The sequence below is a fragment of the Trachymyrmex septentrionalis genome, unplaced genomic scaffold (assembly GCF_001594115.1).
Source record: "Trachymyrmex septentrionalis isolate Tsep2-gDNA-1 unplaced genomic scaffold, Tsep1.0 scaffold9, whole genome shotgun sequence".
NCBI classification, from domain to species: Eukaryota; Metazoa; Arthropoda; class Insecta; order Hymenoptera; family Formicidae; genus Trachymyrmex; species Trachymyrmex septentrionalis.
Genome location: NW_017306091.1, coordinates 4,306,919 through 4,322,952, shown reverse-complemented (window position 1 = coordinate 4,322,952; position 16,034 = coordinate 4,306,919). Strand labels below are relative to the sequence as shown.

At 39.4% G+C, this 16,034-nt stretch overlaps 1 protein-coding gene across 2 annotated transcripts in view; it reads right to left on the bottom strand.

Annotated features, from left to right (window-relative positions):
• Window positions 1-16,034, bottom strand: part of LOC108755927 (thyroid receptor-interacting protein 11-like) — a 24,012-nt gene that overhangs the window by 4,009 nt on the left and 3,969 nt on the right. The window contains exons 4-10 of one of the 2 annotated variants that reach the window (XM_018499364.1): window positions 5,086-5,253; window positions 4,913-5,017; window positions 4,000-4,408; window positions 2,355-3,870; window positions 1,162-2,279; window positions 885-988; window positions 701-800 (exon numbers count right to left, since the gene is read on the bottom strand). In XM_018499364.1, the coding sequence (XP_018354866.1) occupies window positions 701-800; window positions 885-988; window positions 1,162-2,279; window positions 2,355-3,870; window positions 4,000-4,408; window positions 4,913-5,017; window positions 5,086-5,253 (3,520 nt within the window). Of the gene's footprint in view, window positions 1-700; window positions 801-884; window positions 989-1,161; window positions 3,871-3,999; window positions 4,409-4,912; window positions 5,018-5,085; window positions 5,254-16,034 lie in introns of both variants that reach the window. The other variant, XM_018499363.1, reaches the window with a different exon arrangement.

Sequence of the window (16,034 nt, the reverse complement as noted above, 5' to 3'; positions counted from 1 at the left end):
ATGAGATTGACGTATTCCATTCAGAGATCCATAGAGTAAAAATTTAGTAATGCTTTCAACGGTGAATTCACGTCTGAATATTTTGCCGATTTATCATCGCGGCAGCTACTAAACAACTTCAATATTGCTATCATTGGAGAGAGGAAGAACATGAAAAAATGTTTACATATCTATAATTTTGATAGATCTATTTATATATCACATGTGCTACAATCTACAAGACTTATAGCACAATTTGGCAAAAAAATTTGACTGTAACAAATATTTTATATATATTTGCGTAGCATAGGCAATTTTCATTGTCATCAAGTTATTGCACTCTCCGCTGACAGCATGAAACTGGAATGATGTAGGATTATCGATGGTGTCGAATTGCTTTGATTTTTATTCTTTTTCTTTCCTTTTTTATTTCTATAGTATATTACTTTCACGTAAAATTTATACTTAACGCACTATTAAATTAGTGCCGAAGCGCGCAGCTCGATTTTTGTCAGAATGGGTTAAAACAAAAGCAGAAATATGTGTAAAAAAAAAAAAAAAATACGTAACCAGCCTTCTATATCGTAATGAAAGGGAAACTTATTTCCAACTTGCTTCTCATGATGCATAAAATGATTTAATCGAAAAACACTAATCATGCCATAAACAAAGAGCAAGATGCAGACAACGCCAGAAATACGTAATCTTTGATAATAATTACCTTCCTCGTTGAATCGCTCGATTTGTTCGTCCTTTTTCTCGAGTTGTTCGCTTAGTCTAGAGGCAGCTTTCAAGCATTCTCTAGCTTCACGTAACTGTTGCTGTAAGCAGTAGGTGTATAGTTTTATAAGAAAATAAATCGAGTCGGATTTATACGAATGCATGGGAAAGATATAAAAGCAAACCTGCAGATTTGAAGCGTCATCTGCTAATTTATCTTGTTTCTCGTATGACTCAGCGAGTCGAGATCGAAGTCTTTCTGTAGCCGCCATGACGTCGCGTTCTTTATCTGTAAGCATGGCATCGTCAATATATCACAGTATTTGAGATCTATGCTATAGATATATACAATTACTATAAAATTTGTAATACAAAGAGAGACTATATGAAGGCATAACTGATGAGATATATTGTAACAATGATATTAGATATATATATATATAAAACATCATTATTGTTTACCTTGCTGAAATTGTTCCAAAACTATTTGTAAATTAGTCAAAGAGGCAGACTGCAACTGAATGTTGTCCTCTGCTGCGGATAATTTCGCCTGTATTTGATCCCTTTGTTGAGTAATCAAAGCTATTTGTTGCTGCAACGTTTCTACTTGCTGATTAGCTCTAATATTTGCCGATGTGAAGGCGGTTGAACTACTTTTTACTTTTTCTTCAGCTTGCAATAATCTTGCTTCTAACTCCTGACGATTATTTTCTGCGATTAAAGCTTCCTCCGTATAACTTGATTCCATTTCGACCAAGTGTGTTCTCAATCTCTCTAATTCTTTAGCGGAATTAGCTTCCTTGTTTTGAATTTCCATAAGTTGGTTTTGCAAAATTCTAGTATTAGACTGTTCTTGCATCAGAGCAGCTTCTAGGGCGTCGCATTTTTTATTCAGAGCCATGATTTCGATACCTTGGCTGGAATCAACTCCATCGTGATCTCCTTGCTGAATCTCTACATTCGCCTTACTACGCATCTCGTTCACTGTTTGCTCAAAAATTAATTCCTGGATGCGAGCTGCTTGTTCATTTACGCGCTGAATTAACTTTTGAATCTCGTTTTGATATTTTGAGCTTTCGTTGTGTTTAATAGAAACGATTTGTTCCATCTCACTCTTCTGGTTTCTGATTACAGCAAGATCGTTCGAAGACTGCGCGATAATATTCTTCGCGTGTGTTATCTCAGCTTGTAAAATATTTATTTCCTGATCTTTTTTTCTAATAATATGAGAAAGATCTTCAATAGTTTGTTTAGCCATTTCTGCTGATTCGTTATTATTTTCAAAGGCGGTTTGTAACTTGCTACGCAAATCGTTAATTTCATCTATCAAGTTTTCGTTACGGGCTTTTATGATGTCTTTTTCTCGTCTTTCTTCGTCGACAATTGATTTAAACGTTTGCTGTTCGTTAGATGTTATGTTCGTATCTCTTGTTGTTAAATCTTGATTTCCTGTGTTCACGTCTGTAATTGCATTTTCTACTCCGATTAAGTTATCTTTAGTTGAAAGGTTTTCCTCTTTATTAGTTTTGTCTATGTTTGTCGAAGATATCTCCGCAGCATTTTTTTTCAATTCTTGTGTTTCTTTAGTACGAAGCATTTCTATTTCTTGTTCCAAAAGCTTACATCTGTCTCTTAACAAGTTCAACTCTTCTGCAAACGATTCTTTGAGACTTGATTCATTTTCGGATTCTTTTTCTTGACTTTGAATATTCTTTTTATGTAATTGAAATTGCTCGCTTTGCAACTTAAACGCATATTCATTTTCCAGTTTTATATACTGTTGCTGTGCCTTGTATAATTTTTCCTTCAATACAGGTAATTCTTCCTTGTAAATCAATATTTCTTGTTTCAAATCTTCATGTTCTTGCTGAAGCAACGACATTTCTGTGTTTAATAACTCTATCTTATCCAAGGATTCATCGTGCGTAGCAGTTAATTGTTCCGACAGAGATGTATTTTCTTTAATTAATCTGTCATTATCCTGATACAATTTTACTATTTCAGATTGTCTCATGTCAACTTGAATCAGCATCGCAGCCAATTTTTCTTCCTTATGTAAAATATCATTTTCCAAATCTAATTTTTCGCAATTGGCTTTATTGAGTCGTTTCTGCAAGTCTTCCAACAAATAACCAGTTTCTTCTTGTAGGTCACGTTCATACAAAGCCTTGTCATGTAATTGCATATCCAAGTGTTCATTCTTCCGTAATAAATCTTTATTTTCTTCTGTCAATTTATTTACAGTGTCTTGCAAAGATGTAAGATTAGTTTCATGCAATGACTTCGTTTCGGATAGCTTTAATTCTCCTTTCACATTTTCATGATCGAGTTTCAATTGCTCGATCGATTTTACACCTGCGTTCGAGTTTTTACTCTCTCCTAAAGCTATTGGAAGTTCTTTATTTTCCTCTTTAAGTGTATATAGTTTGCGATTTATATTTCCTTGTACATCGTTGTTAGTTAAAGGCACTTCGTTACTTTGTACAGCAAGCATCAAAGTTGAATTTCTTTCTTGTATCGTTTTGTTTTCAGTCAAGAGGCGTTTTACTTCTTCCCGTAAAGATTCAATATCCATTTCTAGCGAAGCTACTCGTTCTTCGCTTGTCTCAGGAATAGATGGCAAATTCAAATCTAACCCCTGACACGATTTCATTCTCATATTTTTCTCTAACAATAACGAATCTATATGAGATTGCAGTTCTTCACATTCCATTTGCAAGCCATCTTTCATCTCTTCGGTTTCCTTCAAATCTCTAGTAACTTCAGTTATCTTCCTTTCCAAAACATCTAGCTTCCATTTAGCATCAACATACTGTTTCGCAATAGCTTCGAAGATCGATTCTCCCGGTTCAGTATTACTTATGGTACAATTCTTTAAAATAATTTTGACTTTTTCAGTAATATCGTCTAATCTGCTTGTTTCCGATACTATGTCAGCTTCTTGTGAAGAAACTGTTATTTGAACATGTTTGTCTGATTTATCTACATTATCCGTCTGAATAAACTGATGAATTGTTTCTGTACAGGTATTTTCATCGCGTTTCAATAAGTCATTTCGTAATTCGATTATTTTTTTCTTGGCCTCATTGTAATCTACGGAAAGTTGGTCGTACTCATTTTGTAGAGAGCGATGCTTCTTATTACTTTCCTCTTTGACCGATAATAAATTTTCTGCGCAAAAATTGAAATTTATCATTATAGTTTTTAGCAACGATAAGATTATTAAGAGAAAAAACAGATATATCAACAAAATTGTACATGTTGGTGTATTATACATATATAAGACTATTATTTACTTACCAATCGACTGCGTATATTCCTCGTCCAATTTTTCCATAACATTTCGAAGATCTTTATTTTCAATTTGAAGTTCTTTTATTCTCTCGTGTAACATCTCTTCTTTATTGAACAAAAGTTCCTCGGTCGTATCATGCGATTTGCCCTGTTGCGAATTTGCATGTTTGAGAGTTAAAGAATTATATTCAAAGACATCGACTTTTTCGAGGTCTTGATTGGATTTTTCATGATCCTTAACTTTTTCAATCGTCTCTTTTTGCGCTTCGTTTTCAATTTGTAAAGCTTTTAACGCTCCGCTGATTAAGTCAAATTTCTCAAGTGAATTTAATTTTGATATTACCGAACGAAAATCATTGATAAGACTGGCTTCATCCAACTGGATATGTTTAGCGTTTCGCTCTGCCTCCCGAGTCTAAGAAAAAGCAAAATGTCGATACTAAATATTGTGAAAAAGTAAAAAGTAAAAGTAATCTAGTTCATAGCATATTGATTATCCATGTGATTTATTAAAACTATTTTTTATAAATTAATAAAGAGGCTACTTATTATTTAAGATAGCAAAAAATATTACTCTAATAAAAAATTTTCACAAAAATTATACGACTACTAGTACCTATAAAGAATAATTTTTTTTTTACTCATAGCAGTAACGATAAATTATTAATTTCTAAAAAATTTGTTTTCACCGGATTAACTACTCCGTATCGGATCAATAATCTAATTCCCGGGAAAGCATATTTTTTTCTTCTTTTATACAACTTAACATTTTAACATTTATTTTTTTCTCACACGCACGCGCGTGCGAGAGAGTTCGTCTCTCCTTTTCAATTCTACTTTGAGTTTAGCCTTATTTAAAATTTAGAATCTTAACAGGAAGATGATGTAAAAGATGCATAATTGATACATCGCTCCATACCTTTTCTTCCATTTGTATTATGCGATTCAGCATGTCTTGTTTAGCCCGTACGACCTCAGCTTTCTGATGCCCGTCGGATATATCATCCTTGAAGGACGCGTTCACCTGTACATTAGTTATTTCCACCAACTTAACATCGTATTACATGGCACTTTGCTGTTAACAATTATTACCTTCTGAACGTGCTTCAGCTCGCATTCTAATTCGCGTACTTTCACGGTGGCTTGTGCCAACTGCTCCTGCAGCTGGCGTACATGATTCTGATTCTTTGCGTTGCGATTGTCGACGCACGATGGTTCCCAGAAAATCCCTTCGGCCTCATCGCTGTGATTCGCGTCCCTCTACAATAAAAGATAGAATTATGGAAATATGCGTCGAGAGCCGTCTGTTTTAACGCTCTGTAATTTCTGTCGTCGAAATCGAGTTTTTTTTTTTTTCCTATTTTGAAAGTCAATTTATACCTAATCTACCGTATCCAAAGTTGAATCTATCAGCGGGATAGATCAGCTATACGACGTATGCATTCAGCCAGATGTGAATGTATCTTCTTGTGGAAGTGGAGGGGAAGGGGTGGTACAGTAATAGAAGGAAGTCGAGACAATTAGATTCTTATGACGGAAGTTCCTTCGCGCGTCTTTAAAACGGGTGATTCTTTGGAAAACGGAACGCATTCGGATTAGCGTGTCTCATTCCGGCAGCAGATGCGTAACCGATACGGAAATCTTTTCGAGGTGAACGATACACCGTTGTCGAAATGCTAATGACACGATGTACAGGCGTAATGCATACGGCCCTATGACCCAGGAATAGCATTGTGCTTGGACGATTTTACGCATATGATAAAACATTCTCATCTGACGCATCTTCAGCTCGGATCGGAGGAAGAAAAGAAAACGAGGATACAATGTGCAAGGAGGGGAGCTGAGGAAGAAAACGGCGGGTGAGAGGTGAAGAGACGGACGAGATACGATAGACATGGCTTTACGGGATTACCGCGTCTGATATCACGTGATTAACGATATCAGACACGAGCAATGTATTGTATCTCACTTTTTCTACAATCTACGCTCGAACGTGCGCGGAAAAAGGAACTGCGCTATTGAAAGTACACATGAATTATATTATCGGAGATAACTATTTAACATCTATTTAACTCCTTCGCGTTGATATATGGGAGCTATTTTTTTTTCCTCCGGTAGTATATCTTTCACGCAAATCAATTCACGCGTTGCATCGGAGACACACGGCTTGCGTTTCGTGGTCCAAAGCGGCGGGCCGAAGTGGGACGATCCTAATGAATATGAAAGGAGGCTTCGTTGGGTCAGGTCAAGGAATAATGCGTCGTTTGACTTGCATACAGTGCTCGCGACAAGAGTCTCCACCTTTCCTCCGGTAACGGCCTTTTCTTTTTATCCGTTTTACACATTTCGGTATGTTAAGATCGACGGAAAGCGACGCCTAACGTCACGCTCAACGGCGACATTTATGTAAAATCCACGATCGCAAAAGTGGAATACAATTACGCCAGTTTATTCCCACTGGCTCGCGTCGATGCGACCAGCACCGCAAAAACCGTCCCGTACGACTGATAATTACGACTTCAGCTTGCTTCAGCTTATTCGTGCCATTACGTGAAACCGACGTAAAAATGCTCGTACGTTTTGTGTGCAAATGAAAGGCAAAGCCATAAAGCTGAATAATTCAATGCATGGAATTTGTTATTTCAGGTGACGTGCAGCGTGATCATCGCGTCACGGAACAAAAAGGAAAAGAGGGGGAGAAAGGGGATTTAATCGAAACGGCCGAATACAACGTACGCTCAAGCGCGATTTCGTAAAATCGTTGGTTTTTTTTCTTTTTTTTTTCTTTTTTTTTTTCAGTTTTCGAATATTTCTGCATTTTTAACGCTGCACGTACACTAGGATATCTACGACGGTGAACACCGTCGCAACGCCGTTCCGCGCGCATCGCGCAGATAACGCAATCCTGATACTAAGCGTGGGAAAGGAAGTTAATATCAATCGCAATGTAAACGCGCGTGCGTTATCGTAATCTCGTGAAAAAAAACCAACGAGGTGCACTTGGCGCATTCGACCGTCGTGCGTTGCGGTTTTAGCTGCAGCAAATACTGAGGGAGGAGGGAAATAGGAGAAGGAAACAAAAGAAATGGTATATAACGAGTCGGCTGTGAGGAGGAACGAATTTCTAATAGGACTCGCACTCCAACGCCGATTCGGCATGCAGATGTTACTCTACATGTCCCATATACGGGGCCGGTAATGAAATCGCTATTACGGTGCTATATAATGCGGCGGGACACGTGCTCTCTTCTCGAGCTGGGAGTTCGCTCGAATCGCTCGAATCGCTCGTTTCCGAGGCCTCTTTGCACGACAAATTCGCCGAAGCGGAGACGTGCGCGCCTCCTACTTGAGTAGATTTTTCAAACCAATTCACAGACGAGAACGAGCGGATATCGTTCGATATCTAGTCGTCTAATACGATTAAAATGATCAATCTACACGTATAATTAGAGTTTACGAGTGAAGAAGATTTTTCCTTCTCACGAAGTCGTTTCTCACCTTCGGGGGGGGGGGGGGGAAGCAGCAAGGTGACGCGAGACATCGTCGTTTATACGAGGCATCTCGCTCGGCGCATTTTTCATTTCTTTTTTGCTGATAATAAGGAATATATCGCTTACAAATATTTCTCTCTACGCCTCTCTTTCTCGCGCGCGCGCGGCGTTATGAAATACACGCTCCGCTTGCGCACGGCGGTTTCAGGTTAACGCGGCCTGCTCTAATAGCGTGGCAGGCATATTGTACCTGCGTCAGTAGGAACATAATAATGTCCATGATGCCAGTGACGTAACCGTGAGTGGCCGCGACGCGACGTCGCACATACGCGCGCGCGCGCGCGCGCGCACACGCGATATCGAGCACTAGCGCGATGTTCACGGACGCATAGTTCAGAGTTCAACAAATAGTTCCCAAGAAATAACAGCGATTCTCTCCGTTTGTTGTTTCATCGAGCGTCATGCTACGTTACGCCCGCATTTTTCGTTTTACTCCCGGGATGATATTTGGAGCCCGGATGAGAAGCGAGCTCGAGCTCGCACGCGGTAAATGTGATAACGCCCGTTCTCCAATTACGCGGTTACGGTTACGTTCCAAGTCGCGTCCGAGTGACGTCTCTCGAAGAGACATTTCGAATTGGATAAAGGGAGAAAAATGGGGAAACGGCGGATTCGCGAAACGAAACTCGACTGCTTCGGCCGGTAGAGGAAAGCGGTTTCGTTCGACGCGGCGGAATGAGAACCGTAGGTTACTATTTCCGGCATTTCAACTCGCATGACCCTCGCATTGTCAAATATCCTGTGTGCCAAGTAATGCTCCGATCGTGGATATTCCATCGACCGGCGACACGATAATTCATCGGCGCAGCGCGACGATAGAATTTCGCTCGTCGATCGGAAGATGAGTGGAATATGAAATCGGTGCGTCGTGGCATCCTCGGCGAAACGCCTCTCGCGGTCCTCGAAATGCGGCGATCGATTAATTAGCGAAGCGAAGATATAGCGAGCGCTAATGAAAATCCGTCGCGCCGCGCCGCGCCGCGTCTCGAGATGAAGAGGATGCACGCGAAGAAGAGGAGCATTATCAACGAACGTAGCGAATAACACACCGTCTGTGGTGTTAGATACTGAGAAATTAAGGCTCAGCGCGTTCTTCGAGGCGAGAAATCGTCATCGGAGACGACGGGGAGTCAGCGAGTATAGCGACTCCCATACAACGAGTACGGCGAAAAAATTATGGCTGTAGCCGTGTCGTTGCACGAAGATTCGCACGACGCGGCGCCTCTATGCATCGCGCGATCCAGACGTTCTTGATCTTTGATCAATGCGAGAGAAAAGAGATCTCTCCCTACGAATGTTAGACGCTGCATAGATGATCAATGCCAGCGTCTTAACATTCTTTAATTCGTCAATATTAACCTTTAGTAGACCCGATTGGGGGGGGTTTTCGTATTCTGCGTATTTCTATTCCTCGAAATACTAGCAGTATCTAAAATAAAATTAATAATCTCTATCTTTTTCATCATTTTACTGATCATATTTTAAAGCGAGATAGTTATTTTGTCAATTTGTCAGTATTATATATTGAAAAGGATCTAAATAGAGGATCGAGGCGTTTATATTGTATCTCTTATTGATATACTTTTTACACACGTATTATCTAGCATCGGCTTTTGTTGAATTTATGGTTTCTATCTTTCTTTTTTCTTTTTTCAAGTACAACTTTGCGATATATTTACTGATCGCCTTGTAATTAGCTGTTGTGTAATTAAGACGTTATTGTAAACCAAGTCTCTTTTTGGCGATGTAATCTAAAGTAATAAATTATTCTTCTTGTAATACATAACTTTATAAATACTTTCTAAAGATGTTAGAGTATATATAAGAATCGTTTAATAATTTTTGTATATTTATAAAAATAAAAATTAATTTGGAATGCAAATGATATCCGTAGTAAAGAACGGAAAATCATTACGCGCATTGAAAAAGAATCTTAATAGCTCACGAAATATTGAGTGAAATAATTTCAATCAAATGTTTAATTTTAACTGAGAACAATTTTATTTCTTTTTAAATCTTCAACAAGTATTACGATGATAATAGGATCGACCGTTTACTAAAAATTACGAAATATTTAGAAAAATGAAATTATTTTTCGTTACATTGCACATTTGACTGAAATTATTTTATTCAACATTTGGTAGCTATTATTAGACTCTTTTTACAGTATAAATATGTGTTAATTAGTGATTTTCAAAATTTGAGATTTGAGAAGAGGAGAAAAATACTTTTTCTTATAACGCCGAAATTTTTTCGTACAACTCGAATTTGTGCGTTTAATCCATCCTATCCGTTTAGCTATGCACATCCGATCATCCTTCGGTTTAACGCTTATGTTTATTAATGCCGACGACAATACTCGAAAGTTTTCGAAACGATGAATGCACAGACGTGGCGTTCTTATATCGCTATTGTGAGCGAAGGCAAATGAATAGCCTATAATACTTTTTATCATGTACACAGTATCCTTTAACCCCTTCTCAAGTCCATATCTACCTACATACGTGCGTGTATGTGTCGTCTATATATATATGTGCGTGTGTGTGTGTGTGTGTGTTGTATTTCACTTACAGGATTAATAGACCTAATTTTGTAATACCAAATTCAAAATATGTCTACGTAATCGAACATTTATATTACACCATACATTTATATCTTACACCGTACGTAGCATCCGTTGGGGGTAAAAATATCCGAATGATCCCTTTAACGCGAATCCTCTAATTATTACCTCAAGTCATTATCTATTTAATCCTATTTTAACAAGTTAAACAGGGGAGATATCGATTATCCGCGAGCGTACGTATTACATGCGGATTATAAGCCTTCTTGTATTTCAGAACGGCAGCTCCAAGTGGGAAAAAGAACGAACCGAGAGAACGAAATCTCAAATATATTTCGATACTTTTTCATATAATTTCCATTTCAAGAGATTGACGCGAGTCATCAAATCAAAGCGCGCGCGCGCGCACACACACACACACACACACCCACACACACACACACACACATATGCGCGATATGTACATAAGTTGGGATTTTTGTATTTTGATTGACATAACGATAAGTACACGTCAATGCGACTTTTATCGTTTTTGCAAGTAATATACTGATTTTTGCAACTAGCACGATGCTGTCGAACGTCATACAAGCGCACGGGTAATCGCGCACGGGCGTCGCGTTGGTTAAGTAATCATAGGTAAGCTTGTCCTTCGTGCATTATCTACCGATAACTCGCGAGCCGTATAACTTAACGCGAAAAAGGCGCAAATTCGATGTGGCCACGTAATGCCGCGGCTGAATAAAAATAAATAAGGCATCGTCGCTTTTGCTTTTCGGATTCTAACGCTGAAAATTGGCCTCTTGCTTGCGTTTTCCAAGCAAATCCGTCGCGAATATTCACCGCTAAATCATACCACTGCTTTCCGTATTTCTACTTTCGACATTATCTGGAATTTTTTCTAATACAACAGTGTCGTAAAATTATCAAAAGAAAGAGTTATTTTTTACAACGCGCAATGTCGTTGATTGTTAAAAAATAATTTTCTTATTTAACACGATAATATTATTGAAATATAGAGAAAGCTCTGGATTTTCAAAGAGAGAGCGTATTGTAAATTCTACATCTATACGTATCTATACAAACGCGAATTTAAAAGTAATATTAAATCGAAGAGGGGATCTAAAAGTTGACTTTGTTATCCCGCCATTGCACATCTATATCGCAGCTGTAAAACGTGTAACGCAAGTAGAGCAAATTATATTATCGTAGAGGGAGAAGGGAGGGGGTGAAGGAAGGGATAAAGAAACCAACGTTATTATCGTTACATTGAAAAGAAATGCCGTGCTAAGCGTTTCTAATCTTTGGAATGTTGGAACGGGTCTTTAGGTTTGAGAAAAGGCGGAAGGTATCATTGCGTATAACGCTACAAAATGGAGTTATCTCTAATGTGATCGATATAAATCGATCATACCGTTTAATTTTCCGCGCGAAAGAGGAAAGTAAGCGAATTATGAGTTAATTGCTAAGTCGCGGGAGGAGGGAACTCTCTTGGAAAATTTGTCGCGAAACTTACGAAATAGCATCGGTGGATGTGCGCGCGTGCGCGCGATAAGTTGCCTGGTCATCGCTTTGCGCGCGAAATAATGGCACGACAGAAAAGTGCGAGCCGCTATATTTCTTCGTGCCGAACGACTGCGAGCTGCGTGTCGTCGTCAGGCATCGTGAAAATTTATGGTTCGACGTTTCTCTTTTGCGGTGGGGGGGGGGGGGGGGGGGAAGAAAAAAAAACGGACGACTTCTCGCGCGTCTTCGAGACAAAGGTGTTAAACTATGTAAAGTAAACGAAAAAGAAAAAAAAACAAAAGTGAAAAGAAAAAAATAACGAGCGAGCCTTTTCTCCTCTACGCGAGTGCTAAAAGGCGCCGGACGGACAGGCTTACGCCGCGTCGCAATTTCAATTGAGCGACAATTTAAGGGAGCAAAATCTCGATCGAAAAGGCAATAATGTATTTCTGCGACGGAAAAATTTCAAATTGTACAGCTTACGTTGAGAAGCGGGTCGAAAGATCGCTGCCGCCGCCGTCGTCATCGTCGTCGCCGGTCTTGTGCAACCGCATGGTGCGGTCCCCCGTTCCGTTCTCCAACGAATTGACGGTGCACAGGGACGTATTACCGTTTCCGACAGTAATCCGGCGATTGGTAGGATCGACTGCCGCGGCTCGCCGTCTTTCCGGAAGGGAAAGGACCCCGGGCTGTCCATCACAGGTTGGCGCGCGCTCGTTTGCGAGGTGCACGACGCGCGCTCGTCGCCGAATGACTGTACATACGTCTCGAGAGTTCCACCTTCCGCCAGCTAGTGCAGCGAGCTCTAGCCAAGTTGGAGGAGGAGAAGGTGGTAGAGGCGGAGGAAAAGGAGGATAGAGGGGAAGGGGATAAGTGGAGGTTATATCGCGGGGCGATGTGTATACGTAAGACCGGGCGAGAGAAGAGCGCATGGCGTGCGTGTGCTCGTTGCATATGCGCGACTTCGTGTCGGAGCAGGACCTCCTCCCTTTCGCGTCACGGCACAGGAATGTCTCCGAAAAAACCTGAACGAGTTTCTCACCTCCGCGTAGAGATTTCTGGACTCTACGCGCCGTATGAAATTTATCTAATAAACCGCGAGCCTACCTCGCGGCCGCGAACGAGTAGAGACCTTCGCAAGTATAATCGCGACGCACGATATTTTTCCGCATCGAAAACGCATTATATCGTACGCGCGCCTTTCTTCCTTCCTTATTGTTCTTAGGCGGACTAGCAAAGAGAAAAAGAGACGCGAAGAATTGAAGAGGGAGGGGGGAGGGGGGGGAATCTCAGTAGAGAGAAATTAATACTGGAATTTTTAAGTAATCAATTATAAATGTCATTATTTGAAGAAATATAATGTAAATAATAATGTAACTGTTTGCATTTCAAAATTTCACTTAGTCGCGCGCATAACCGCGTCTTAAACTCGTATACTAGCCATCGATTTGTAATTATATAGGAAACATGATTATTAATCGCGCGGAGATGGAATGACGAAGGATCGCGAGAGCCAATATAACTGCGGATGTTTATGAGCGAATAAAATATTGAGAGAAATTTCTTATTGAAAATGGGGACGAATCAAAAGATCCCCGATTGCATTCAAATTCCATTCAATTTCCATCCAAATTTTAATTGTATCAGCTACAATTATAACAGATCGGAAAATCCTACAACAAGATCTTTTCTAATGAATATACATACCAAGCAATGTAACATAACAAGCAACGGGATCCGTAGATTAATCAAATGGCGATCAATTTATTGGATATCTGGCCTTGGTACTGAACAACCCGAAAGTTGAAATCATAAAGAGCTATATAACAGTCAGGCAAAATTATTTAGAAGTCGTAATGGCTGTTCGCTACGCAATGCCGTTAGAACACAATCGTACGAACGCACAACGCATCGCTGTTATTAACACAGGCGTCGACAGGACATTTTTTATCGGCCCCTATGGTAGCGCGTTTGCTGCGGGCACAGCTGAAGGAAATGGAAGAATATTTTAACGAAAAAAGCACGCCACAGTAATCGCTGCAGGAGGATCGCCATAAGAGACTCGTACCTTCCGCTTGTACGCTCTTGGATGGAAAAGACGATTAGAAATAGAAATTTAAAAACACAGAAAAGAGAAAGGAGCTATACCTATAACGAGATACAATGAAGATACAATCGTAGAAGGATAACGATGAAAAAACATAACGTTCATATTTCACGTCTAATGTCGTCAATCATTTGTCGCGTCGGTGATTTGTTTTTCGAACTGTGTATATAAAATTATTTTTAATAAAAAAAAAAAAAAAAAACACACAAAGAGCATAGAAGGAGGATCAAAATCCAAGAAACAACAAGTAGAATGACACTGAAAAAAAATATTTGTTGAAACTAACAAAAAGAACAGCATTTTGGATACGGAATTTCATATCTCAGATAACTAAGAATTTTGTTTGTTCTCATCAAAATGTCCATTCTTGTTGGAGCCTCTTATATATTGTTTTCGTCAAAACACTTTTCTCAGGATATACTTCATAACGCATAAATTATATATTCGCATTACGCTCGTGACGTTTTACCGACCTTATTCCCTAACGTGCGACCCCACAGCCCTCTACAGTCTTTCCCTCTAATAATTTTATAGTTATCATATATATCATACTGTTTACGAAACCATGAAATTTCTAATTAATGAGATCGATTGCGGAGCAAGCAAGCGTGTTCCGCGAAAAAGAAGATGAAAGAGCGCAAGCTTACGGGGGAGGGGGGGAAAAAAAAAAAGAAAAAAACGAGTTCGAACATCGATACGTTGAGATAGATTGAAAACAAGCGAATAGCATTAAGTCGCAAAGTAGGATAATTAGCGAAATAGTAAATGTATTGTTAACCTTGGCAAATTTTCCAAAAGGCCTTCCGTATCTGCTTTTAACTTTATTGCACAAATGCCACTTCGTTTCTACGCACCTAACTTCCACCACAAGAGCCTGAGTCGACCTGTATTTATAGGCACCCGATCAGGAGAGTAGCCATAGTCACTATCGTGCTGAAAACTGAACGCAACCCCCGACCGTATACTTATCGTTACTTCTGAGCGTTATCGAAGCGGCGATGAAACAACTGCGGGGTGGTGCACGTAGCTAGTAATCGAAATCGATCGATCGAAACCGTTATTGTATTATAGGATACGCGCGTTTTTCTCGTCGAGCTCCTCGTCGGATCGATTATGCACAATGCGCGGCTACGAAGAAATCCTCGTATTCCTTGTGGATCCACGAAGAAGTAGATTCGATCTTCCGCACGTTTTACGACTGATAATAACGGTTTATTCAAAAATACATTATTATACGCGTTAAAGTTTCTAGTTGTTTTTTTTTTCCTTTTTTTTTTTTATAATCATGCACAGACGTTCCGTTGTACTCATTGTGTAAAAAACGCGCGGGAATGTCTCCACCGCTCGTTATCGATCGAATTTCACCGGGAAAAGCGAAAGACGGAAAACGCGCGTTTCCAATTGTTTTATTGTTGTAATTATAAATAACGTATTGGGCAACTTTCTGAACTGATGCGCTCGTTTCGATAGACTCCAAGGACTTTTAATGCACTTACGTAACGATGCATAAGCAATGAATCATCGTATCCTTCTGCCTTCCATTTTCTGCCTTTACAATATAAAGGAAATGGAAAACCAACGTACTCTCGTCTCTCATACTATCGGCGTGTCATCGATTGTCAGAAATGAAGAATGATGTGGAGAAAGCTTAATACACAAAGTTTAATATACAATGTTCTCTCATCGTTATTCCAATTTACAGCAGTTGACATTTCAACCTTTTCTGATTTTCCTCGCAATCCTCGCAGATTTCTTTAAACGCGTTGCGACAGTTTTGAAATTTTATATTAAACATTATTAAATATTAAACACATAACGATAATTGTTTCAACGAATCAAATATAACGGATACATACAGCTGACCAAGAAAAATGGAAGGGAAGGGAGAGATTCGGTAAAAAAAAAAAAAACGATTGTTAATTTGCCTGAAAGAAGAAGTAAAAGAAATTCTCTTCCCGGAGAAATTCGTGACACATTCCACGGCAAGTGAGACCGATCCTTTGTTGATCCAAGATACGTAATAAAGTGTAAGAACGTGGAGATGTGTTACCTGCTTATCTTCCGTTCCTAACACACGTTCAACACAATGAAAAGGCTGGGGCATAAAACATATCTAAAATATTTCGGGCTGAAAATACAGTAGATACTGCCTAGGTCTTTTCTTAAGCATTTTTAATTATATCTTGTCACTTCAATTTTCTTTCCTCTCATTGTATTTCTGCGTACACAGACGCGCGTTCCTTTTTCCATCGGGGTCAAAGTTCGCTTTTGCCTCGGTCTGCATGTTGAAACGTTTCTTCTCCGCATGCGATCGTAT